Source organism: Geotrypetes seraphini, chromosome 4 (genome assembly GCF_902459505.1).
Source record: "Geotrypetes seraphini chromosome 4, aGeoSer1.1, whole genome shotgun sequence".
NCBI lineage: Eukaryota > Metazoa > Chordata > Amphibia > Gymnophiona > Dermophiidae > Geotrypetes > Geotrypetes seraphini.
Genome location: NC_047087.1, coordinates 146,325,217 through 146,350,586, shown reverse-complemented (window position 1 = coordinate 146,350,586; position 25,370 = coordinate 146,325,217). Strand labels below are relative to the sequence as shown.

The window sequence follows — 25,370 nt, the reverse complement described above, 5'->3', positions numbered from 1 at the left end:
CAATGGAAACCTGAACTGTCTTATTTGCTACATTACACCAGGTAAATGGAACACCTCAAAACAAGAACTTGAAGAATTCATCTTCCAGAACTCACTCTCCTCCACACATAACTTGATCCTTGGAGACTTAAATCTCCACTTAGAAGATCAATCATCCAAACAAACAACAGATATACTCTCATACCTCAACACCCTATCCTACCAAATTCTCAACCCAGAACCCACACACGAAAAAGGTCATCAACTTGATATAGCAGCTTATTCATTTCCAAATCAAAACACACAAAACATTTACATCTCAAACGGGTCCTGGCACCCTACTCTCTGGTCAGACCATTTCAAATATTCATTCACCATCAATTGGGCTCAAAATAACAACAAACCCATCCCAAAGAAATCACACATCAAGATCAGACCGAAAATCGAACCTCTCACATTCTGGAACACAGTCGACCCCAACAACCCCAAAGAATTCATAAACAGTTGGCGGACCCTCAGTGAATCTACACTAAACGAACTAGCTCCAATAAAAAACAAAAACAAAATAGACAGACCATCTAACAAATGGTTCGACGACGAACTTCTACACCTAAAAAGAAAATGCAGACAAATAGAAAGGACATGGAAAAAACAAACACAATCACACCAAAGATGAATGGAAAATCCTAATCAAACAATACAATACCAAACTGAAGGAAAAACGAAAAAACTACTACTCCAAACTTATCGGCACCGAAAAACCAGACACAAGAAAACTTCTTGACATCGTAAGAAATCTCACTGATACCAAACCATTTCTCGCCACCCAAGGAAACCAAACTCCCACAGCCACTCAATTAGCGGATCATTTCAAACACAAAATCATCACAACCAGATCCACATTCAACAATTCAAGAATCAACATAGAAGAAATACGAATCAATCCCAAAACAGATGAAGCAATCCCAGCAGACAGGATATGGACAAACTTCCCAAAGATACAATGGTCAGACTTGGACAGGCTTTACAAAAAATACAGCAAATCCTCATGTGACTTGAACAACTGTCCCTCATACTTACTAGCAACAGCTTCCACCAAATTTAAAGCTAGCCTCACACTATGGCTTCAAACAACACTAAGTGAAGGTCATTTCCCACCGGAATTAGGAGAAATCATAATTACACCTATCCTAAAAGATCCCAAAGGTCCTATAGACAATCCTGCAAACTATAGACCAATCGCTTCAATCCCACTATACATTAAAATAACAGAAGGTCTTGTCGCACAACACCTCTCCAACTACCTTGAAGACCATCACATACTACATCCATCACAATCTGGATTCAGATCCAACCATAGCACAGAAACTCTACTGGTATCACTATTAGACATTGTCCGACAACACCTCAGCAAAGGAAACAAGCTGCTTCTCATTCAGCTCGATCTTTCTGCGGCATTCGACCTAGTTGACCATCACACACTACTCCAGATATTAGACGCAATAGGAATCTCAGGTAATGTTCACAAATGGTTCCAAAGCTTCCTCAAAACACGAACATACAAAGTCAAGTCAAAAGAACACATATCTGACCCATGGTCAAACCCATGTGGAGTACCACAAGGATCACCATTATCACCCATATTATTCAACCTCTTCATAGCATCCCTCGGCATAACCCTAGACGCCCTAAACACAGTATCATTCAGTTACGCGGATGATATAACTATCCTCCTCCCCTTTAACATTCAAGACCCCTTATCCACAAACCACTTGAAAATAATAATGGAAACGGTAGAAAAATGGATGTCAAGTCATAAACTAAAACTGAACTCGGAAAAAACTAAATTCCTACTACTAGAGAAGGAAAAAAAAAACATCTCTCACAGAACTAGAATTAAATACAATCAAGTACCCAATGCAAAGTACACTCAAGATCCTGGGAATACAACTAGACAGAAACTGCACAATGCAATCTCAAATCCACAAAATCATCCAAAGAGCTTTCTTCACAATGCGTAACCTAAGAAAAATAAGAAAATTCTTCAACAAAGATCAATACAAGATATTAGTACAATCCCTAGTACTAAGTATTGTAGATTACTGCAACAGCCTCTACCTATCATGCCCAAACTACATGATAAAACAACTATAGACTGTTCAGAACACGGCCCTCAGACTCATCTACTCCCTCGGCAAATATGACCACATCACCAACGCATACCTAGACTCACACTGGCTACCAATAAAAGCAAGATCCCAGTTCAAATTCTACTGTCTACTATACAAAGTAATACACGGAACAGCACCCAGCTATATAAACAACAGACTACACCGTAACCTCTCACACAGATTAAGGAGAACTCAGAGCCTATTCATTTACCCCCCTCTCAATGGAACACGACGAAAGAAACTATACGACAGCCTTTTATCGACACAAGCAGCAAAGATCGATACTATCATCTCCAATCTACTGATCAAATCAATAGACATTAAAGTATTCCGAAAAGAAATCAAAACTCATCTCTTCAAAAAACACTTCCCATCATCATAACCTCACAATAGTATTAGAAAATACTCTCATGACCACCACCACCACCATAGCAACACTTCTGAATCCTGACTGTATTATTTCTATTCATCAAAACAACCTATCACTATCTACTATTTGCTTTCAATTTCTCCTGGAAATGTCCAGACTAACAATTGTAACTTAACACATTCTTGATTCTATGTACTGCAATGCTACTGGAAATGTCCAGTCTTCTAATTTGTAATCCGCTTAGAACCGCAAGGCACAAGCGGAATAGAAATCACTAATGTAATGTAATGTAATGAAACAGAAGTCTTTTTGGTAAAGACTATTGACTTAGGCTGAGACTATATTTTGAAGGTACAGAGAACCTTTCTTGTTTGGAAGTCTGGCTACAAAGAAAAAGAATCCTTTTTGCTGAGATTTAAGGTTTTTAGTTTTGGAGTTTTGAAACCTCTTTTCTTTTTGAGGAATATTACACTGCACTAGAACTGTTAAGTTTTACTTAAACCTGATATTCAAGGACTTACCTATTGGTGGCTATTACCTGACAAAGTTTAGTTTCCTTGATTACTTTAGGTTGAAGACTGGTGGCAAGTTGATATGTAAAGCAACCATTTGTGTTTTAGAAATTGCACAATTAAATCCAGTCCAGTTTTTTTTATTTTCTTATTTACCGACTTTGCAGTGTGGTTTATTTTTTCTTTCTGTTTGGCGAATCCCTGACTTATTTATCCCTGTGTTGCTAGCCGCAGCTCACAGGAGCCAAAACTTCTGTGTCCCAGCGGCTCGGGACCCATTGCCCTGATCTCGCTGGTGACAATATACAGTGTTATGCCTATGGCCAGGGGGTAACTGAAACTCAGCATACTACACGATATGTCTCCTCAAGTCTGCTTATCTGCTATCTTGACCGAATGTGACCTGGATGTTGCCAACACAAAGACCAAAAGAACAGTAAAACCAGGTTGACCAGGTGTCGTAGTGAAGAAAGCTGGTTTCTGCAACAAGTCTGCTTATCTGCTATCCTGACCTCTTGACCACAGTGACCTAGGTGTTGCCAAAACAAAGAACAAAAGAACAGGACCGGGCGTGCCTGAGTCGTAGTGAAGGAAGCTAGTTACTGCAGGATCGGCTTATATAACTATGAACTCAGCAGTTTTCACCCTATATAAGAACGGGACTTTTCCCCCAACATCAGAATCCATCTCGTTGCAACCACAAGGCAGTCCCGTGCCCTACCCACCTATCAATCACAGGGATTCCCGATTGTGAAGGATGGTGATGCCTGGGATCACGATGAAGTTATTCTATTTTTATATTCATCTATATATATAAGTATAATAAAGGGTTATTGTCTATGCTTTTATATTGTCTGCGTGCTTTTCTGAGTGTCACTGATCATCCCATCTGACAGAAATAAGTGGCGGAACATATTGGTACCAGAAGTGGGGTGATCATGTCGTCAGAAAAGCAACAGAAGAAACAAGGGGTTGAGGAGCAGGCTCCCAATCCCTCCATTCCGGGTTGGGATGACAGTATAGATAAATGAATGGCCACTGAGTGGTCTGTAGAAGCAGGATTATATGAATCCTGTACTTTTGGAAGTGGGGATCCACATGAATTATATGCCTCCTTACAAAAGGTGAAAATCTAAAAAGGAAAAGAGCAAGAAGGAATTTCTAGACAAGGATGGATGATTTTGTCAGCATGGAGGAATTTGCATGAAGCTAAACATGAGTTACAATTGAAATTAGGAGAGCTGGAAAAGAAAATGTGTAATCAACAGCTTGCCATTACAATGCTACAATGTCAGAATAAATTGTTAATGGATAAGGTGGACACCTATCAAAATGTAACAGAAAAGGCAGCTGTGCGATGTGCACGATATAAATACAAGAAACGGAGGCAGAAAGTGAGTGACAGAAAAGTTAGAATCTTAATTTATCATCTGCCAGATGATTGAGATCCAGACAAACAGGATGGGGATATTTGGGATTCAAATTCTAATAACAGTGAGGAGGATATATGTGTTGAAGGAGAGCAGGCAGAAAGTTTAGAAGCAAAGCCTGTGAGGAGACAAAGATTACAGGGAAATCTGCAGACAGGAGAAAATCTGACTAGAAATAATGTTATGGAGGATTTTACTCAACAGGAAGTCATGGATATGATGGCACGCTTTACATAGCGGCCCAGGGAACCACTAATACAATGGGTAATTCAGGTGCAGGAGCTGGGCGCAGCAGGGATTATGTTGGATGCCATAGACGCCCCTAAATTTGTTCTAATTAGTTAAGAAGCAGCAGTACAAGATGCATTACGGGAGGATCCTGATCCTGCAAAATACGCCTAATGGTCTTTATTAGAGATAATTGGTAGGGGTGTCACGAGGCGATATCCACTTGAATCTGATTGGCCCTCAAATGATAAAATTTGGTATACATTAAAAGATGCTCAAATGAGAATTATGGAGGAGGCTATGAAAGTAACCTTAGTAATAGGTCACGCTGACACATATATGTCATTACCTTTTACAGTGTCCATGAGAAATAAAATTATCAAGTATGCTGCACCGGCATACAAACAGGTAATTATTACTTTGTTGATCAAACAAACAGACAGGACTATTTTGGAAGCCTTGGAAGCGGTCCAACAGTTAGGAGATCGGGGGGACTGGGGACTTCAAAATACTTTTGATAAAAAGAGAAAAGGACAATCCAATTCAAACAGGGCTAATCGGGTGTCTTGGAGGAATATGTTTTTGGCATTAATAAAAGATGGTGTAAAGAGGGAAGAAATAGATGGGAAAGATACAGGGACGTTATGGAAAATGTACAAAAGTAGAGGACTGGGAAAGAAATCTATGTCTCAAACACAAGTGAACAAAGGAAAGAGGGAGGATATTTCGGTGCCAACGGCTCCTCCTAAGGAAACTGCTTCCACTCTTTATCCTGATTTAAAAGGGTGGAAGTGTTGGGAGGATCAATGATGTGAATGCCAAGCCTCAGTGTTTGCCTGGACCAAATTAGAACAGCGTCCGCATGTAGAGATAAATATTTATTGGAGATCTGGGGAGCAAAAGGTACAAGCTGTAGTGGACACTGGGGTGGAGGAATATAAATATCAGGATTGGGGGGAAAATTATACAAGCGGTACAGACAAAAAACAGATTTAAAAATTGGACAATTCCCAATTCGGGAATATACTGTATTGATCAATGAGATTCCTTAAAATATAATAGGGATAGATATCCTAAAAGGGTTAACATTACAGCTTTCTGATGGAATCTATAGTTTTGGTAAATCTCCAGACATTCCTATGAGATCAGTAGTAGTGGGAAAATTACCCAAACCAATAGTAGTACCGATCTCCACTAAAATTGTAAACATGAAACAATATTGTATTCCGGGAGGGCACAAAGAAATTACCAATACTATAGAGGATTTGGTGAAGGCGGGAGTGAAAAAAAAATAAAAAACCACCAAAAAACTGTTACCTCCACGTTCAATAATCCAGTATGACCAGTCCACAAGGCAGATGGAAGTTGGAGAATGACAGTAGATTACTGAGAGTTGAATAAAACACATGACACCTTTAAGTGCCCATTCCAGATGTGATAACACTGGTAGAACAAATTCAATCACAAACTGGTACTTGGTATGCAGTTACTGATTTAGCCAATGCATTCTTTACTATTCCTATAGTGGAGCAATGTCAGGAACAATTTGCATTCACTTGGCAAGGGAGGTAATATATATTTACCAGACTACCACAAGAATACTTACATAGTCCCACTTTCTATCACAGGATTATAGCAGAACTATTACACTATATTGACTAAGTGGGCAAAAGGATGTCGAGAGGTGATAGAGAAAGTTAAACAGAAGATTGTAAACTTCCCTTCTCCCCAAAGTAAAAAACAAACTCGGGCCTTCATGGGCCTTTTTGGATTCTGGAGGCAACATATTTCACATCTGGGGTGATATATGGGGTAGGTTGGACAGTAAAAGAGTATAAATATTGCTAAGTGACCTTTATAATGTATAAAGTTTTGTTAGATAGTATAAGGAAGTTGTACTCAAAGTGATTTTGAAAATGAGTCTTTTACCTCAAACTATAATATTGTGAACCACTGTACTTTCACTTAAACCTCTCTTGTATGTTTTATAGATTAAAACATCCCTGCTCGCATTCTCTTATGATTGTGTGACAGAGCCCGGAAATGGAAGAAGATAGAAAGGAGACCAGCAAAACTATAGAGCAATTAACTTAAGTTTCTCTCTCTCTCTCCCTTTCTTTTAGAAGCTTAGCATCCAGACATGGCCATTAGAAACCAATTTCACTGTGCCATTTCTAAAATACTTCCAGCACTGTGACCTGATATTGGGATACCAAATTTGTTTCTGACTCTTTTGATTAATAGTGTGCTTATTTACAGATTAAATTCAACCCTGAATCATTGCCAATGGAAGAAAGCATGCTGGAGCTCTATGTTTCCCCAATAAACATCGCACATTGGCCATTTCCAGAGTTTTTCCACCCCCTCTATAAGTCCAAATGGTACCATATCCCTTTCCGAAAAAGATTCCCTCACATACAAGAAAGTTCTTATGAAAACCATGCTCACAATGATTTTATGCTATGGCTCATACAGCCCAATTATAACTTAGTTAGGGGTTATATTATAAGAGAATATCTTAAGAGAAAAAATTAGAAAGCTTTATACTTGTTAAAATGGTGCTCATTGGTATTTGATATTTGCTAAATAAAATAAAAAATGGTCTCTCTTTATTTAACTTACCAGAAGAAACAGCACATTATATTTTTACTCCTTTCATAATTTTACCCAATGTCTCATAGTCGCCCCGGTACCTAAGGGCATGTGAGCTTTTCTAAAAATAGATTCTCTCTTTAGCATAAGAACATAAGAATTGCTGCTGCTGGGTCAGACTAGTGGTCCATCATGCCTAGCAGTCTTCTCACGCGGCGGCCCTCTGGTCAAAGACCAGTGCCCTAACTGAGACTAGCCCTATCAGTGTACGTCCTTGTTCAGCAGGAACTTGTCTAACTTTGTCTTGAATCCCTGGAGGGTGTTTTCCCCTACCACTCTCTGGGTAAACAGTGCAGTGCACATCTCTGACATAAGTTATTTTGGTAGGGAGAACGAGAGGGCACTCTCTAAAGTTGAAAGGGGATAAATTCCGTACAAACGTAAGGAAGTTCTTCTTCACCCAGAGAGTGGTAGGGGAAAACACCCTCCAGGGATTCAAGACAAAGTTAGACAAGTTCCTGCTGAACAAGGACGTACACTGATAGGGCTAGTCTCAGTTAGGGCACTGGTCTTTGACCAGAGGGCCGCCGCGTGAGAAGACTGCTAGGCCTGATGGACCACTAGTCTGACCCAGCAGCAGCAATTCTTATGTTCTTATGCTAAAGAGAGAATCTATTTTTAGAAAAGCTCACATGCCCTTAGGTACCGGGGCGACTATGAGACATTGGGTAAAATTATGAAAGGAGTAAAAATATAATGTGCCCGCCACAGGGTAGAGTTAAGATACAACACACCCGCCACAGGGTAGAGATATGTTGTAATATCTGCTTCCAAAACCATTGAACAACCAGGCAAAGGTAAAACATATGACCCAGGGTTGCATTACATCAGGGGTCTCAAAGTCCCTCCTTGAGGGCCACAATCCAGTCGGGTTTTAAGGATTTCTCCAATGAATATGCATGAGATAAACAGACATAAACTATCCTTCCCCTCTCTACGTGGCATTCTCTACGCAGGCAAACTAGGAAATTCCCTCCTCTCCAAAATCACGGGCCTTTGGAACGATCTCACAATCCCGCTGCGGAATCTGGGCTCCCTCCAATTATTCCGTAAACAACTGAAAACCTGGCTTTTTTCTAACATATAACATTTCTTCTCCTGTTTATTTTCCCTCTGTTCATATGCTTTTGTAAATCTTTCTCCTCTCTCTTCTTATATTTTTAAGCTTTGTAAACTGTGCCGAGCTCCTCTATCTGCTAAGACAAAAAAAGACCGTAATACCCCTTTCTCATAACGTTTTCAAAACCACAACCTGAGATAACAGTAATGGGGAAGGGAAACTCAATAGCCTTCGACCTAAGCCTCTTGCCAGTTTGAAACCTAAAGAGATAAAAGCATTCAAAGTGAACATAATTGGAATGCATCTAATATAATAAAACGGTAAGCCGCGCATGCGCACTTCCTATGCGTGCGCCGGTTTTCCGTGACCTGTAGCGACACATAGGAAGTGCACATGCGCGGCTTATGCGGGCCCTTCCCTGCTCTCCACCTGCGGAGCGGTGGCTGCAGGCCGCTAGCACCCCCTGCCCTCTCCGTCGCCTCCCGGCTCCAGCGGCGTAGGCAGCACTATAAACACGCTGCTTTGCGCTCTTCTCTACCGATTTCCTCTGCCGCGTCTCTGATGACATCGGAGACAGACGCGGCAGAGGAAATCGCCAGTAGAAGGCCACGAAGCAGCGTGTTTATAGTGCTGCCTAAGCGGCTGGAGCCCCAAGGTTTGTCGGCGGTGAGAGGCCGGATCGACAACGGCAGTAAAAAAAGGGGGAGAGGCCGAACGGAGCAGGGAAGAGAAGGTAAGAGAAGGGAAAGGGGGTGGGTGGGGGAAAATGCTGCTACTGCTTCTGCACAGGAAAGGGGGGGGATAGGAGGGAAATGCTGTTGCTGCTGCATAGGGAAGTGGGATGGAAATGCTGCTGCACAGGGAACTGGGGAAAAATGACAGAAAGAAAGAAAGACACAGGGGCAGGAAGAGGGACAGAAAGACAGACAGAGAAAGAGGGCCAGAGAGAGAGTCAGCGGGAGAGGGAAAGGGGGCTGCTTTGGGGGGAGGGGTGTGCTGGGGGGAGACAGAAGGGGCCATGGAGAGATAGGGAAAGGGGGCTGCTTTGGGGGGAGGTGTGCTGGGGACAGACAGCTTTGCTCGGGGGGGGAAGACAGAAGAGGGCCATGGAGAGACATTTGGGGGAGAGGTGTCTGCTGAAGACAGACAGACATATATTCTAGCACCCGTTAATGTAACGGGCTTAAAGACTAGTTATGTTAATAAAGCCAATCAAAGTTAAAGGTGTCTAATGAGAGTTCCTTAAAACTACATTGCAAACTTTTGAAGTGCAGCACATGGCAACAATATTTGCTGGGACTGTTGGACATTATAGGTAGCAAAGCCACAAAAGAACGGTGCTGCCAAGTAACCTAGGGGAGGAAATTACCTCTGAAACCTGATTTTCATTCGGACAAAAGCTATGGAATATTTTGTCATGTTGGTATTTTTGCCTTTTGGAAGAAATGATGTGATGATACATTTACATGCAGGACAAAGCACTTTGAATGACTTTAGTTTTCTTGAAAAACTTAATTCCTGTGGGAAACAAGGAATCTTTTAGTTTTGAATGATACATGTTTTGGACTCTTTTATCTGGGCTTGTAATTAGAGGTCTGCACAGGAACGGGGATTGCGGGAATCCCGTGGGTCCCACGGGGATCCCCCCCCCTCCCACCGGCTCACAGGACTCCCACGGGGATTGAACTGGGGTTCCAGAGGCCTGAAAAAATAATTAGTAGAAGACAGACAAAAGTAGAAACTGGGACCAAGAGATGGAAAAACAAAATGTCCCACCAACTAAAGCAAGAAAAATGTTCATTTTGAGGGGGGCTAAGCTCAAATTGGGAGGCCCAGCCCCCTCTCATGGTTATGCCACCAGTTGTGTTTAGTACAAAATGAAGTACTTGCTGAGTTTGTTTTGGGGTTTCCAGTTCACTTTTGGCACATTTTTCTTATGCAACCATTGTCCTGAAAAGTGCCTCTCTCAATTCTGCTTTAAATGATTTTGATGCTGTAGTTTGATTCTTTACTCATTGCTGCATTAAAAATCATTTGTGGATCTTGGAAGGACCTCTCACAAGTTACCTATGCCAGATGATGGAACCAGATTTGTTTACTCTTCTACAGATATGAGCTTTATATTGCCAAAAACTCCAACTCTTATTTCTTAAAACAAGAAATGGTCGACTCTATAGTCACATGACCTGACTATTCTAATTCTTTATGGTGATGTATGCATCTCTTATTTCTGTTTACTGTAATTTCTTTATATTGTATTTTATTGTTGGTTTAAATAAACTAAGAAAAAAAAATCAAAACTTTTAGAAGTAATTGCTGCTTTTTATGCAGACAGATAACTTTTATGTGGGGACAGAGGAGATTCCTGGCAGGGATGGAGGGGATTCCTTACAGGGTCGGGTGGGGATAGAGGAGATTCTTGCGGGGACGGCCAAGGACAGGCGGGATACTGGTGGAAACGAGCAGGATTTCTGTCCCTGTTCAACTTGTAATCTCTCACTGGCCACTCCAGTAACTGCTCGGCTGAGCTATGTAAAGGACTGGGGTCAGACTAACCCTGCACCCCGCCACAATATTCACTATGCAGCTATGTTGAGGGCAGGGGTCAGTTCCGGCTGACTCTGCACCCCGCCACAATATTCACTATGCAGCTATCTAAATTATTAATGAAAGCACTAAAGGATGTTTATAGCAGTATCAAGAAATATATACAGTCATTTGGAAAAATTAGGACACCTCATGAAATATTCAGTTCTTTCTTAAGAAATGTTCACATCGATGTCAAATCTTTTTTTTATCTCTGGAAAAGAAAGTGATGCAATTGCAGGTAAACAACAAACATTTCCTTGATTTACTCATGAAACAGAAGATAGCCACAAAAATGTGTATCCCCCCACTTAGTTATTCGCAGTTTCAATAGTAAAAACGCTGGCTTTTACTAAAAACCATGATAACATATAAAAAGTTATTCTTGGGTTTTCCATATTCATGGCTATGTTCCGCCCACATCCACCGCGAATACAGAGTGAGAAGGAAAATTATGTTCTTACCTGTTAATTTTCTTTCCTTTAGACGCAGCAGATGAATCCAGGGACCAATGGGATAGCACACATCTACCAGCAGGTGGTGAAAGAGAAACTGATTAACAGGTGGTCCTATTGGCTGGCACTCCTACTGTTTCTTCAGTACAGCTCCTTGCCCAAGCATCCGTAACCATCAATAGGCATAGCATGTAAAAAACTTCTTTCCCATAACAAATCTCAAAAGGCAATCATGCAGAATACAACTATCAATAATAACAAACTTCGAAAGTTGCAAAAGAAAAAAACAACAGACAATATCCAGAAAGGGTGGGGCTCTGGATTCATCTGCTGCGTCTAAAGGAAAGAAAATTAACAGGTAATAACAAAATTTTTCCTTCCTTAGCAACAGCAGCAGATGAATCCAGAGACCAATGGGATGCAGCAAAGCAATCCTCAATCTGGGTGGGAAGAAAATGCCGCCTCTGCAACAACCGAAGCACTAAACGCATCCACATAGTAACATAGTAGATGACAGCAGATAAAGACCCAAATGGTCCATCCAGTCTGCCCAACATGATTCAATTTAAATTTTAAAATTTTTTTTCTTAGCTATTTCTGGGCAAGAATCCAAAACTCTACCTATTACTGTGCTTGGGTTCCAACTGCCGAAATCTCCGTTAAAACCTACTCCAGCCATCTACACCCTCCCAGCCACTGAAGCCCTCCCCAGCCCATCCCCCACCAAAAGGCCATACACAGACACAGACTGTGCAAGTCTTCCCAGTACTGGCCTTAGTTCAATATTTAATATTATTTTCTGATTCTAGATCCTATGTTCATTCCACGCTTCTTTGAACTCAGTCACAATTTTGCTCTCCACCACCTCTCTCGGGAGCGCATTCTAGGCATCCTCTACCCTCTCCGTAAAGTAGAACTTCCTAACATTGCCTTTGAATCTACCACCCCTCAACCTCAAATTCTGTCCTCTGGTTTTACCATTTTCCATTCTCTGGAAAAGATTTTGTTCTATGTTAATACCCTTCAAGTATTTGAACGTCTGAATCATATCTCCCCCGTCCCTCCTTTCCTCTAGGGTATACATATTCAGGGCTTCCTGTCTCTCCTCATACGTCTTCTGGCGCAAGCCTCCTATCATTTTCGTCGCCCTCCTCTGGACCGCCTCAAGTCTTCTTATGTCCTTCGCCAGATACGGTCTCCAAAACTGAACACAATACTCCAAGTGGGGACTCACCAATGATCTGTACAGGGGCAACAACACCTTCTTCCTTCTACTGACTACGCCTCTCTTTATACAGCCCAGCATCCTTCTGGCAGCAGTCACTGCCTTGTCACACTGTTTTTTTGCCTTTAGATCTTCGGACATTATCACCCCAAGGTCCCTCTCCCCGTCCGTGCATATCAGCTTCTCACCTCCTAGCATATATGGCTCCTTCCGATTATTAACCCCCAAATGCATTACTCTGCATTTCTTTGCATTGAATTTTAGTTGTCAGGCATTAGACCATTCCTCTAACTTTTGCAAATCCTTTTTCATATTTTCCACTCCCTCTTCGGTGTCCATTCTGTTACAAATCTTGGTATCATCTGCAAAAAGGCACATTTTTCCTTCTAACCCTTCAGCAATGTCACTCACAAACATATTGAACAGTATCGGCCCCAGCACCGAACCCTGAGGGACTCCACTACTCACCTTTCCTTCCTCCGAGCGACTTCCATTAACTACCACTCTCTGGCGTCTGTCCGACAGCCAGTTTCTAATCCAGTTCACCACTTTGGGTCCTAACTTCAGCCCTTCAAGTTTGTTCAACAGTCTCCTATGAGGAACTGTATCAAAGGCTTTGCTGAACTCTAAGTAAATTACATCTAGCATATGTCCTCGATCCAGCTCTCTGGTCACCCAATCAAAAAATTCAATCAGGTTCATTTGGTACGATTTACCTTTTGTAAAGCCATGTTGCCTCGGATCCTGTAACCCATTAGATTCAAGGAAGTACACTATCCTTTCTTTCAGCAACACTTCCATTATTTTTCCAACAACTGAAGTGAGGCTCACCGGCCTGTAGTTTCCTGCTTCGTCCCTGTGACCACTTTTGTGAATAGGGACCAAATCCGCTCTCCTCCAATCCCCAGGAACCACTCCTGTCTCCAGAGATTTGTTGAACAAGTCTTTAATAGGACTCGCTAGAATCTATCTGAGCTCCCATAGTATCCTGGGATGGATCCCATCTGGTCCCATTGCTTTGTCCACCTTCAGTTTTTCAAGTTGCTCATAAACACTCTCCTCCGTGAATGGCGCAGAATCCACTCCATTTTCTCATGTAACTTTGCTAGACAATCTCGGTCCTTCTCCAGGATTTTCTTCTGTGAACACAGAACAGAAGTATTTGTTTAGCACATTTGCTTTTTCCTCATCACTCTTCACATATCGGTTCCAAGCATCTTTTAGTTTAGCAATTCCATTTTTCATCTTCCTCCTTTCACTAATATATCTGAAAAAAGTTTTGTCTCCCTTTTTTACATTTTTAGCCATTTGTTCTTCCGCCTGTGCTTTCGCCAGACGTATCTCTCTCTTGGCTTCTTCCACCGCATGTGCCCCCCACATCCAACCGGTAATGCTGAGATAAAGCACTCTCGGAAGACCAAGTAGCCCTGAGACAAAATTCCTCCAAGGAAAAAACCCCTAGACCGAGTCCAATAAATAGCCATCACTCTGGTGGAATGGTCATGAAGTTCTTTCGTCAACCACTTCCCTGCCATCAAGCAAGCGTAAAGAATGTCCTCCTGGACCCATCAAGTGATGGAGGCTTTGGACGCCGCCATATGTTTGAGGCGTCCCTTGAAGAATAAAAAAGGTGATCTAAACAACTAAAAGTAGTTAGAAACCTAGCTCACGGAGAACGCTACGCACTTTCAAAAAAATGCATTGAATAAAAGCACGTCTCCCCATTTCTCCTCCCAGGAAGAAGGAAGGAAAAGTGAGTGTGTCATAAAAGAAAGGATGACACCTTCTTAGAAAGAAATTGTGGTATCATCCGAACTGACACCCCAGATTTTGTAAATCAGAAATAGGAATCCCCGCCGAACAAGGCCTGCAATTCAGAAAACTGCCGAGATGAAGCTATGGCCACAAGAAACCCCATGTTCAACGGCACAGCTTTTTAGAGTCTCAAAAGACAAGGATGAAATGAAGCCTTTGGAAAACTGCGAAGAAGTACCTTAAGACTGTACTCCGGACAGGGCTTTCTAAGAACATAAGTACATAAGAAACGCCTTCACCGGATCAGACCGAGGTCCATCTAGTCCGGTGATCCGCACACGCGGAGGCCCATTTAGGTGCTCCTTTTTGGAGACCCTGATTTCCCGTATCCCTCAATATGATCTGCAAGAAGGTGTGCATCCAACTTGCGTTTGAAACCCAGCACAGTATTTTCTGCCACCACCTCCTCCGGGAGAGCATTCCAAGAGGTGTACGAATATACCATACTTGGTTTAGGAACTGAATTACATGAAGCTGATAAGTAAGCGAAAAGCAAGATACCTAGCCCTTGTAACAAGCTAAGAATGGCACTTGAAGCTGAAGGGAACTGAACGCTAAGCCCTTGGCAATACACTTGTGCCAAAAAAGAACTCTGGAAGGGTGCAAATGTTGAGAAGTACCCAAGAAAGGAAAAACCTCCAAAAGGAAGCAGAAGCCACAGGTAAAGATGTCTATATCGCCTGGATAAAAGAAGAAACAACCTGCTTCGCATAACCCTTACACATCAGTCATGACTTTTCAAAAGCTAGGTTGTAATACAAAAATAGTATGAATATCCATGTTGATCGGACCCTAGGTGAGCAAATCCAGAGATACCAGGAAACTCAACAGTCTGGCTGTCGAAAGACTCATCAGATCTGCATAGCAAGGATGGCGCAGCCAATCCAGAGATTCTACAAATATTGTGCCCTGAAAGCGAGCTTGACATAGCAAATCCAAGCCATCATCAGCCAGGGGAACACACTGAAAAAAGAAACCAGAGGTAAGAAAGAAGCCACACTGCTACCCCCTCTGACTCCCACTCCCTGTGCCTGCCGAAGAAGCTAGGAAGCTTAGAATTTCAAGACGAGGCCAGGAGATCTTACTTCCATACAAAGAGCTGGAATGCCTGAGCCAAAATTCTTAATATCCAGGATGTAGAAGATTTCACTATTACTAACATTTACATTTTCTAGAGCAGTGTTTTTCAACCGCTGTTCCGCGGCACACTAGTGTGCCGCGAGATGTTGCCTGGTGTGCCGTACGGTCAGGGCCGCCATCAGGGCAGTACCACCAGTCTAGGGAGAGGGGCGGTCCGCCCCACGTGGACAGGAGAGAGCTGGACGGGGGACCCGCAGAGTTCAATACATCTCCAGCCGCGAGGCTCGTCTTCTGTTCCTGCCTGCCCTGCAGCTAACATATAGCCGATCGCAAGCGTTCCCCGATGTCAGCGCTGACGTCGGAGGGAGGGCTTAAGCAAAGCCTGCCCTCCGACGTCAGTGCTGACGTCGGAGAATACTTCCGTTCGGCTATTTGTGCGCGGCAGGGCAGGCAGGAAGCAGAAGACAAGCCTCGCGGCTTGAGCTTCGTTTTGCTGAGAAAGTTGCAAAGATGGGCTGGGAGGCAAACACGGAACACAAAAGGGGGGAGGGAGTGCGTTTTGGACACAAGGCATGAAATTGGGAGAGAGGAAGGGAGGGAAAGAGATGCTGAGGTGGGGGAGGGAATGCGTTTTTGGACACAGAAGAAATGGACTTGGGAGAGAGGAAGGGAGGGAAAGAGATGCTGAGGTGGGGGAGGGAATGCGTTTTTGGACACAGAAGAAATGGACTTGGGAGAGAGGAAGGGAGGGAAAGAGATGCTGAGGTGGGGGAGGGAATGCGTTTTTGGACACAGAAGAAATGGACTTGGGAGAGAGGAAGGGAGGGAAAGAGATGCTGAAGTGGGGGAGGGAATGGGTTTTTGGACACAGAAGGCATGGACTTGGGAGAGAGGAAGGGAGGGAAAGAGATGCTGAGGTGGGGGAGGGAATGAGTGTTTGGACACAGAAGGCATGGACTTTGGAGAGAGGAAGGGAGGGAAAGAGATGGTTGTGTACACGGGGAATAGAAGAAAGGAGAATTTTTGGTCATAGGGAGGGAGTGAGGTACAGATAGTGGCATACTAGGGTGGGGGGGGCGGTCTGCCCCACCCCAGGTTTACGTCCCAAGGGGGTGCACAGCTGGCCACCCTCCAGTGTTGTCCCTAGGCCGGCAAACTGCGGCTCTTTAGCCACTTGAGTGCCACCGCCGCCATCGGGAACAGGCCGGCGCCAAGTTCTCCCTGCTTTTCCCTGTGGGGCCGGCCAACTCTCGCCACTCGCGTCAATTCTGACGTCGGAGAGGACGTTCTGGGCCAGCCAATCGCTGCCTGGCTGGCCTAGAACGTCCTCTCCGACGTTAGAATTGACGACGGGTGGCGAGAGTTCGTCGGCCCTGCGGGGAAGAGAAGCAGGGAGAACTCGGTGCCGGCCTGTTCCCGATGGCGGCAGTGACAGCCTATTCCCCAGTGGCGGTGGCAGCATTATAAAATACTTTCTTTGTGTTTATTTGATTCCTATATATTTATATATAGTAAATATAGGCACAGTTAAATTTTTTAACTTTTTCTAATGGTGGTGTGCCTCGTGATTTTTTTCATGAAACAAGTGTGCCTTTGCCCAAAAAAGGTTGAAAAACACTGTTCTAGAGCATACACAGTGCTGTACCCTGTAACATATAATAAATGGGTCATGCTCAGATTTTGCGGAGAGAAAGTCTATCCAAACTCTTTTCCTGACCTGTAAAATGATCTGCCAACAGAAGAGGAAGATAAGGGTCCACCCATTGAAGCAGAACCACAACTTTACCCACCAACTGAGTACATCACCTACTGCCCAGGCTGTAGAGAAATACCCTCCATCATAACACTGACTGAAAAGACCTTCAGCATCATTCTGGAAGAATGGTCTGAAGCTCCAGAAAAGGTAGCCTGACCATGCTCCAGAGTAGAAGAATGAATAAGTACTGAGTCGCTTCTTAAGACCAGACTCCTGGAGCTGAGGATGGAAGGCACCGAGTCCCCCAACCTGACAGCCCGGGATGTTTGGTGACCATGAGCTAGTCCAGCAAAGACTGAGGCATGTCTTTGAAAAGAGAAATCTCGCTGAGCCACCAAATCATACAGAGCGATGCTTGAGGAGCCTACCAAATAATTGGAGCCCTGAGATACCGGGAACCACCGGAACAAAAGCGACCACTGTAGCGCTATAATGGGAAAGCAAGCCGAAGTTCCCAGTGGAGTCAGCAACATGGATCCTAGAACCTGTACAGAATCCCATACTCTTGGTCATGGTGACCAAAGAAGAATGCAAACCTGAAACTGTGACCCATCGCCCTAGTCTCTGGGAAGAAACACATTTCTCTCCTATATGAATAAAAACATCTCCTTGATATATCTATAAATAGTACAGGAGAAAAGAGCGCTGTGCAAATTCGAAGATTCACGTCCAAAGAACTGAGGGAAATAAACCACCCTTTTCGTGTCATTCAAATGGCCCGACTGGAAGACGTCCAAATCAAGCAGTCAGTCAAGAAGAAAGTAGGTGAATCACCTGGTAGTGCCAAAATGTTTGTGAAGCCTTGCGTAGGCGAAATGGCATGTGCCACAATCAAAAGCGCTCCTCCAAGAGAGGCAAGCAAACCTAGTGCCGATTCGGAGTCCACAGTGAAAATGTAAATATTCTCCCAGTTTTTCTGCAGAAATGTGCAACCCTGAGAAACTAATTCAGCAGAATGGGAGCCAGCCTGCCCAATACCCCCGTCTTGGGCACCATGCAAGTAAGTGGAACAACGTCCCTTAGTTCCTGAAGAACTACAAGAACTGTCCTGAGGACCAGTAACACTTAAAAGGGAAACACAAAACATAGAGACTCCAAGAACGAACTGGAAACCTGAGGAGGATGCAAAGTTGCAAGCATCCTGAAAAATGTTCACAGCCCCCTGACCTGACATTATAGCGTCTTCCCCTTCATGAGAAAGCCTGAAGAGTCTTTGGAAGAAGTCAAGATCCCCTCAGAATGAAGTGCAGAAGGTCAGGGAACGGCAGGATGAGAACTGTAGGATCTGTAAGAAGAAAGAAACTCTCCTAGGAAAAAAACAAGGTTTACAATGTAAAGAGGAGTATACTGGAACCATGAAAACAGTACCAACTCCATGCAATGGGAGCAAAATACGTATCTCCTTTAAAGTGAATACATACTAGACGCAATCAAGATGCTGCATCTACTGCCCTGTGGAAAACAACAGCATCCTAACAGGTATCAGAAAAAGCTCACATCGCTAATGAGAGCTTCAGGGATGAAGCTAACAGCCACATAGCACGTGCTCCTCCATGGGTTTGACAGAATAGGTAACTGGATCCTGGTTAGAAGGAGCTGCACAGCCCTTCCTGTCTGGTCGGGGGGGTCCATCTAGCATTTGCCATGAGAAGATGGCGACAGAAGAAACCAGCGTGGTAAGCATGGAAATCTGAAGTCCAGGCCCCCTCAGAAATAGAGAAAGAGAGTCCTGACCGCAGGAAGGTGCGAAGTGTCATTATGCCCAAAGAGACAGCCCGAACTTGGAAACTGTTTGTACTATCTTTAGGCATATATATCCTATGCCATTACTAGACACATGCAGCGCAGTACAGAGGCCCAAATAAGAAGGACAGTTACCAACAGATAAAGGCTCAATCTGCAGGGACCCCAAGAGAGACAATGAGATACCCATGTGAAATACAGGGCACTATCTTACTGCTGATCTCACTGTACCGTGATTTGCCGTATGTCGAACCAGTCCGGAGACAAACTGAGACTGAGTGAACTAGCACAGGTCAGAGTCTCTCTGGTAATCCCCTTGAGTGCTAACCCCAGAGTCCAATTAAACAAGCAGCTTCCTTCAAGTGAATACAGCAGGAACATAAATCTGCCCAAGCTTGTCCCAAAGCTGGTGAAACACATACAACTTGTCTGAACCAGAAAGGAGAGAAGCCGCAGCATACCCTGACCAAGGTCAGCTGGAAATAGACTACCGGAACGATGCAGCTCTCCTGCCATCGCCAGAGATCCAAGCGCTCGCCTGATTCTTGCCGGCATGTGGCCGCTGCATCAACACTCCTAGAAACATAGTCAAATTCAAGCCCCACAAAATTTACCCTGCCGCAGCCTGCATAGAAAGAAAATCAGACTCGGGGGAATAACTAGAAGAACGGTGCAGTGCTTCCCACAGCGTTGGAAAAAACATGTCCCATCTCATGCACGCTGCTATAAACCAGCACCTGCACAATCAGCTGTACATGGCCATGACAAACACTGACAAAAGAGAGCCTCGGAATAAACAGGACTACTACTGCTGCACTGAAACCCAATGAGGAAAACAAGTGCAAGCATAAAATCACACTACTGCCGCGCTGTAACCAACAACCAACAAGGAAATGGGCGGGAAAGTCCCGGCTCTCTCAACGGATTTCTAGTCATAAAACTTAGCCTCAATAAAATATCCATTCCTTAAACGTATGTTGAGCGAACCCACAGTACTAAGACTTCCAAACAGAACCTGAAGGTCAAACAACAGTAAAAAACACATACATACTCACAAGCTTGTTGTTAGGATCGGTTGAAGCCAGTAAGAGCTGGTTGTGCAGCACTAACAGGGCAGAATGTAGCAACTGTGGTCTTTTTTTTTTTAACAGAGAAGGAAAAGAAGATAAAATGGAGACCCAAGTCAGACCCTCTATCATTGGAGGGAGGGTGAGGCAGGGACCTGGAGGGGCCCAGGTGTAACTCCTAAAGCCAGCATCGTTCAGCCGGACACCCCTGTCTCACTGAAGAGAAACCTCAACAGGAGGAAATAATTTTCCAGTCACAACCAGAATTCAGGAGCTAGTTGAATAGCGACCATCACCTGCTGGGAGATAGAGTATACTGAAGATACAGGAGGAGTGCCAGCCAATAGGACCACCTGTTAATCAGTTTCTCTATCTCCACCTGCTGGTAGATGTGTGCTATCCCATTGGTCTCTGGATTCATCTGTTGCTGTTGCTAAGGAAGTGTTCTTAAATGAATGAACTAAAGCCTTGCCACTCATCTTACTTCTGAGTAGCAAGCATAAACTTCTCTACCAAATTATTGCTATTCATTGATACAAACATTTCACTTGCCTCTTTGTAGAACAAGTCAGAGTTGTTGTGCACATCATAAGCCAGTAGGTTATTCTGTGTCCCCACTATAAGAGAATCGCAACCAAGCTGAGGATTGAGCACACCTGATGTCAGACAGCTAACAGTCTGGTTAATGTTCAGAAGAGATATGTCAGAATCTTGATTGCTTTGCATTATACGAAGTGCACTCTGACGCTGGCCACGGGAATATGGATTATGAATGAACACCTAAGGAACAAAATGTCAATTAGAGAGCAACACTCTGATTGTGCATGAGAATCTTTAAAGAAGGGACCACTTTTTAAAACAATGAAATAAGTAGAAATGTGCACACTTAGTGAGTGACACAATGGGGCATTTTCCGTCTTCCATTCGCAGACCCAGGCATGTCCAACCGGGGGACCCAGAGGCAACAGCCTTAGTAAAGTACATCTCAGCAGAGTAGATGGGTGGGTGGAGTAGTAACTGATGGTGTATGTGAGATGCACCAGAAAATGAGAAAAGAAATACCTTCTCAACAAGTAATTCAAATGAAAAAAAGAAAGAGAGAGAAGGTATATATAAATACAGTGTATATTACTTATAATAATTAATTTATTTCATTATTGTTTTGAGTGTATTTTCTCAAAAGCTAAAAATCTATTGCACATACATAATATGATCAAAAATTAACACTTAACTTGTTGAAATCCAAATGACTTGCATCTTAATAAAGTCCTTTTAAAGTCCTAAACTAAACTAAGCCTTAGGTTTATATACCACACCTTCTCAAGTGCATATGTCCATATCAAGATCAAAAAGGCATTTAAACAGATAATTACAATCCAAAAGCTTGTAACTTGTTAAGAGTCCTTTAGAAAAGTAGAGGCATATAATCTTCCCTCCCATCCTGCACTCATTCTCTGTTAAGCCCATTTACATTCCATCCTCTTTACAGTATCCCCCCTTACTTTCGTGCCTCTTGGAGGCCAATATTCAAAACAATTTACTGTTAACTGGCCACTGACCAGTTAAATCGCTTGATCACAGCTAGCCACTAATATTCGGTGGCACTTAACCTGGGGCAAAATCAGCACTTGGCTGCTTAAGTTCTGACATTCAGCACAAGTGGCCAAAAATAGCGCATAAATGGGACCAATGACTGTCCTATTTTTAATGTGCTAACCTATGGCCGCTTAAGGAAAAATTATGTTCTTACCTGTTAATTTTCTTTCCCTTAGACGCAGCAGATGAATCCAGAGACCAATGGGATAGCTCACATCTACCAGCAGGCGGAGATAGAGAAACTGATTAACAGGTGGTCCTATTGGCTGGCACTCCTCCTGTTTATCTAGTATAGCTCCTTGCCCAAGCATCCGTAACCATCAATAGGCATAGCATGTAAAAAACTTCTTTCCCATAACAAATCTCAAAATGCAATAATACAGAAAACAACCTGCCATAATAACAAACTGCGAAAGTTGCAAAAGAAAAAACTGAGAGACAATATCCAGAAAGGGTGGGGCTCTGGATTCATCTGCTGCGTCTAAGGGAAAGAAAATTAACAGGTAAGAACATAATTTTTCCTTCCCTAGCAACAGCAGCAGATGAATCCAGAGACCAATGGGATGTAGCAAAGCAATCCTCAATCTGGATGGGAAGCAAACGCCGCCTCCGCAACAACCGAAGCACAAAACGCCCCTACCGCATGCACCCCCACATCCAAGCAGAAATGCGGAGAGAAAGCACTCTCGGAAGACCAATTAGCCGCGAGACAAATCTCCTCCAAGGAAAAAACCTCTGGGCCGAGCCCAAGAAGTTCCCATCGCTCCGGCGGAATGGTCATAAAGTTATTTCGCCAACCGCTTCCCTGCCAGCAAGCAAGCATAAAGAATGTTCTCCTGGACCCATTGAGCGATGGAGGCTTCGGACGCCGCCATACGTTTGAGGCGTCCCTTGAAGAATACAAAAAGGAGATATAAACAACTAAAAGTCGTTAGAAACCGAGCTCGCGGAGAACGCTACGTACGTATCAAAAAATGCAGTGAATAAAAGCACTGCTCCCAATTTCTCCTCCCAGGAAGAAGGAAGGAAAAGCAAGCATGACATAAAAGAAAGGATGACACCCCCCTAGAAATAAATTGTGGTACCATCCGAACTGATACCCCATATTTCGGAAATCAGAAATAGGAATCCCCGTTAAACAAGGCCTGCAACATAGAAAACTGCAGAGCTGAAGCCATGGCCACAAGAAACCCTATGTTCAACGGCACAGCTCTTTAGAGTCCCAAAAGACAAGGATGAAATGAAGCCTTCGGTAAACTGAGAAGAAGTACGTGAAGATTGTACTCCAAACCGGGCTTTCTAAGAGGCGCATGAATATACCGCACTCTGTTTAGGAACTGAACTACATGAAGCTGAGAAGTAAGCGAAGAGCAATATACCTAGCCCTTGTAACAAGCCAAGAATGGCACTAGAAGCTGAAGCGAATTGAAAGCTAAGCCCTCAGCAATACACTTGTGCCAAAAAGGAATCTGGAGTGTTTCAAACGTTAAGAAGCACCCAAGAAAGGAAAAACCTCCAAAAGGAAGCAGAAGCCACAGGAGAAGACGTCTGTAGCACCTGGATAAGAGAAGAAAAAACCTGCTTCGCATAACCCTTACACGTCAACCAAGATTTTTCAAAAAACTAGGTCGTAATACTAAAGTAGTACAAATATCCATGTTGATCGGACCCTAGGCGAGCAAAGCCGGAAATACCAGGAAACTTCTTAGTCCGGCTGTCGAAAGACTCATCAAATCCGCATAGTAAGGATGGCACCGCCAATCCAGAGATTCTACAAATACTGTGCCCGGAAAGCGAGCTCGAGATGGCAAATCCAAGCCATCATCAGCCAGCGGAAAACACTGAAAAAGAGAAGGCAGAGGCGAGAAAGGAGCCATGCAGCTACCCCCTCTAACTCCCACTTCCTGGGCCTGCCGAAGAAGCTAGGAAGCTTAGAATTGAGAGACGAGGCCATGAGGTCTAGGTCAAGGAGATCTCACGTCCATAAAAAGAGCTAGAATGCCTGAGCCACAAATCTCAATATCCAGGATGCAGAAGATTACACTATTACTAACATGCACACTTTCCAGAGCGTACACAGCGCTGTACACTGTAACATATAAGAAATGGGCCATGCTCAGATTCCGCGGAGAGAAAGTCTATCCAAACTCTTATCCTGATCCATAAAAGGATCTGCCAACAGAAGACGAAGATGAGAGTCCACCCATTGAAGCAGACCAACTTCACCTGCCAACTGAGTACAACACCTACTGCCCAAGCTGTAGAGAAATACCCCCATCATAATACTGACCAAAAGGACCCTCAGCGGCAATCCGGAAGAATGATCTGAAGCTCCAGAAAGGTAGCCTGACCCTGCTCAAGAGTAGAAGAATGAACAAGTACTGAGTCGCCTCTGAAGACCAGACTCCTGGAGCTGAGGATGGAAGCCACCGAGCTCCCTAACCCGACAGCCCGGGATGGTCGGTGGTCATGAGCTAGTCCAGCAAAGAACGAGGCATGCCTTGAAAAGAGAAATCGCGCTGAGCCACCAAATCATACAGAGTGATGCAGGAGGAGCATACCAAATAATTGGAGCCCTGAGATACCGGGAACCACCGGAACAAAAGCAACTGCTGTAGCGTAAGAAGGGGAAAGCAAGCCAAAGTTCCCAGTGGAGTCAGCAATATGGATCACAGAAACTGTACAGAATCCCATACTCTTGGTCATGGTAAGCGAAGAAGAATACCAATCTGAGACCGAGACCTCACACCCAAGTCTCCGGAAAGAAACACATGTCTCTCCTATATGAATAAAAACATTACCCCGATATACCTATAAATAGTACAGGAGAAAAGGGCGCTGTGCAAATTCGAAGATGCACGTGTAAAGAACTGAGGAAAAGATACCACCCTTTTTGTGTCAGTCAAATGGCCCGACTGGAAATCGTCCGAATCAAGCAAGCAGTCAAGAAGAAATTAGATGAATCGCCTGGTAGCGCCAAAACAGTACCACCGCCCACAGCACCTAAAACGTTCGTGAAGCCTTGGGTAGGCTTTGGCATGTGCCAAAACCGAAAGCGCTGCTCCAAGGGAGGCAGGCAAACCCAGTGCCGATTCGGAGTCCATAGAGAAAATGTAAATATACTACCATGTTGTCTGCAGAAATGTGCAACCCCGAGAAACTAATTCAGAAGAATGAGATCCAGCCTGCCCAATGCCCCCGTCTCGGGCACCATGCAGTAAGTGGAACAAAATCCCTTAGTTCCCGAAGAACTACAAGAACTGTCCTGAGGACCAGTAACACTGAAAAGGGAAACACAAAACATAGAGACTCCAAGAACGAACTGGAAACCTGAGGAGGATGCAAAGATGCAAGCATCCTGAAAAATCTTCACAGCCCCCTGACCTGACATTATAGCGTCTTCTCCCTCATGAGAAAGCCTGAAGAGTCATTGAAAGAAGTCAAGATCCCCTCAGAATGAAGTGCAGAAGGTCAGGGAATGGCAGGATGAGACTGTAGGATCTGCAAGAAGATTCTCTTAGGAAAATTCAAGTTTCACAATGTAAAGAGGAATATACTGGAACCATGAAAACAGTACTAACCCCATGTAACATGAGCGAAATACGTATGTCCTTTAAAGTGAATACATACTACACTCATCAAGAT

The 25,370-nt window shown here is 43.7% G+C and overlaps 1 protein-coding gene across 6 annotated transcripts in view; it reads right to left on the bottom strand.

The window, feature by feature from the left end:
• The window catches only part of BBS2 (Bardet-Biedl syndrome 2), an 876,805-nt gene that overhangs the window by 786,072 nt on the left and 65,363 nt on the right, over window positions 1-25,370 (bottom strand). For 5 of the 6 annotated variants that reach the window (XM_033940623.1, XM_033940626.1, XM_033940622.1 and 2 more), the window contains exon 3: window positions 20,682-20,909. The exons of the other annotated variant lie outside the window; for it this stretch is intronic. In XM_033940623.1, coding sequence (XP_033796514.1) covers window positions 20,682-20,909 — 228 coding nt within the window. The remainder of the gene's footprint in view (window positions 1-20,681; window positions 20,910-25,370) is intronic. 6 annotated transcript variants of the gene reach the window in all.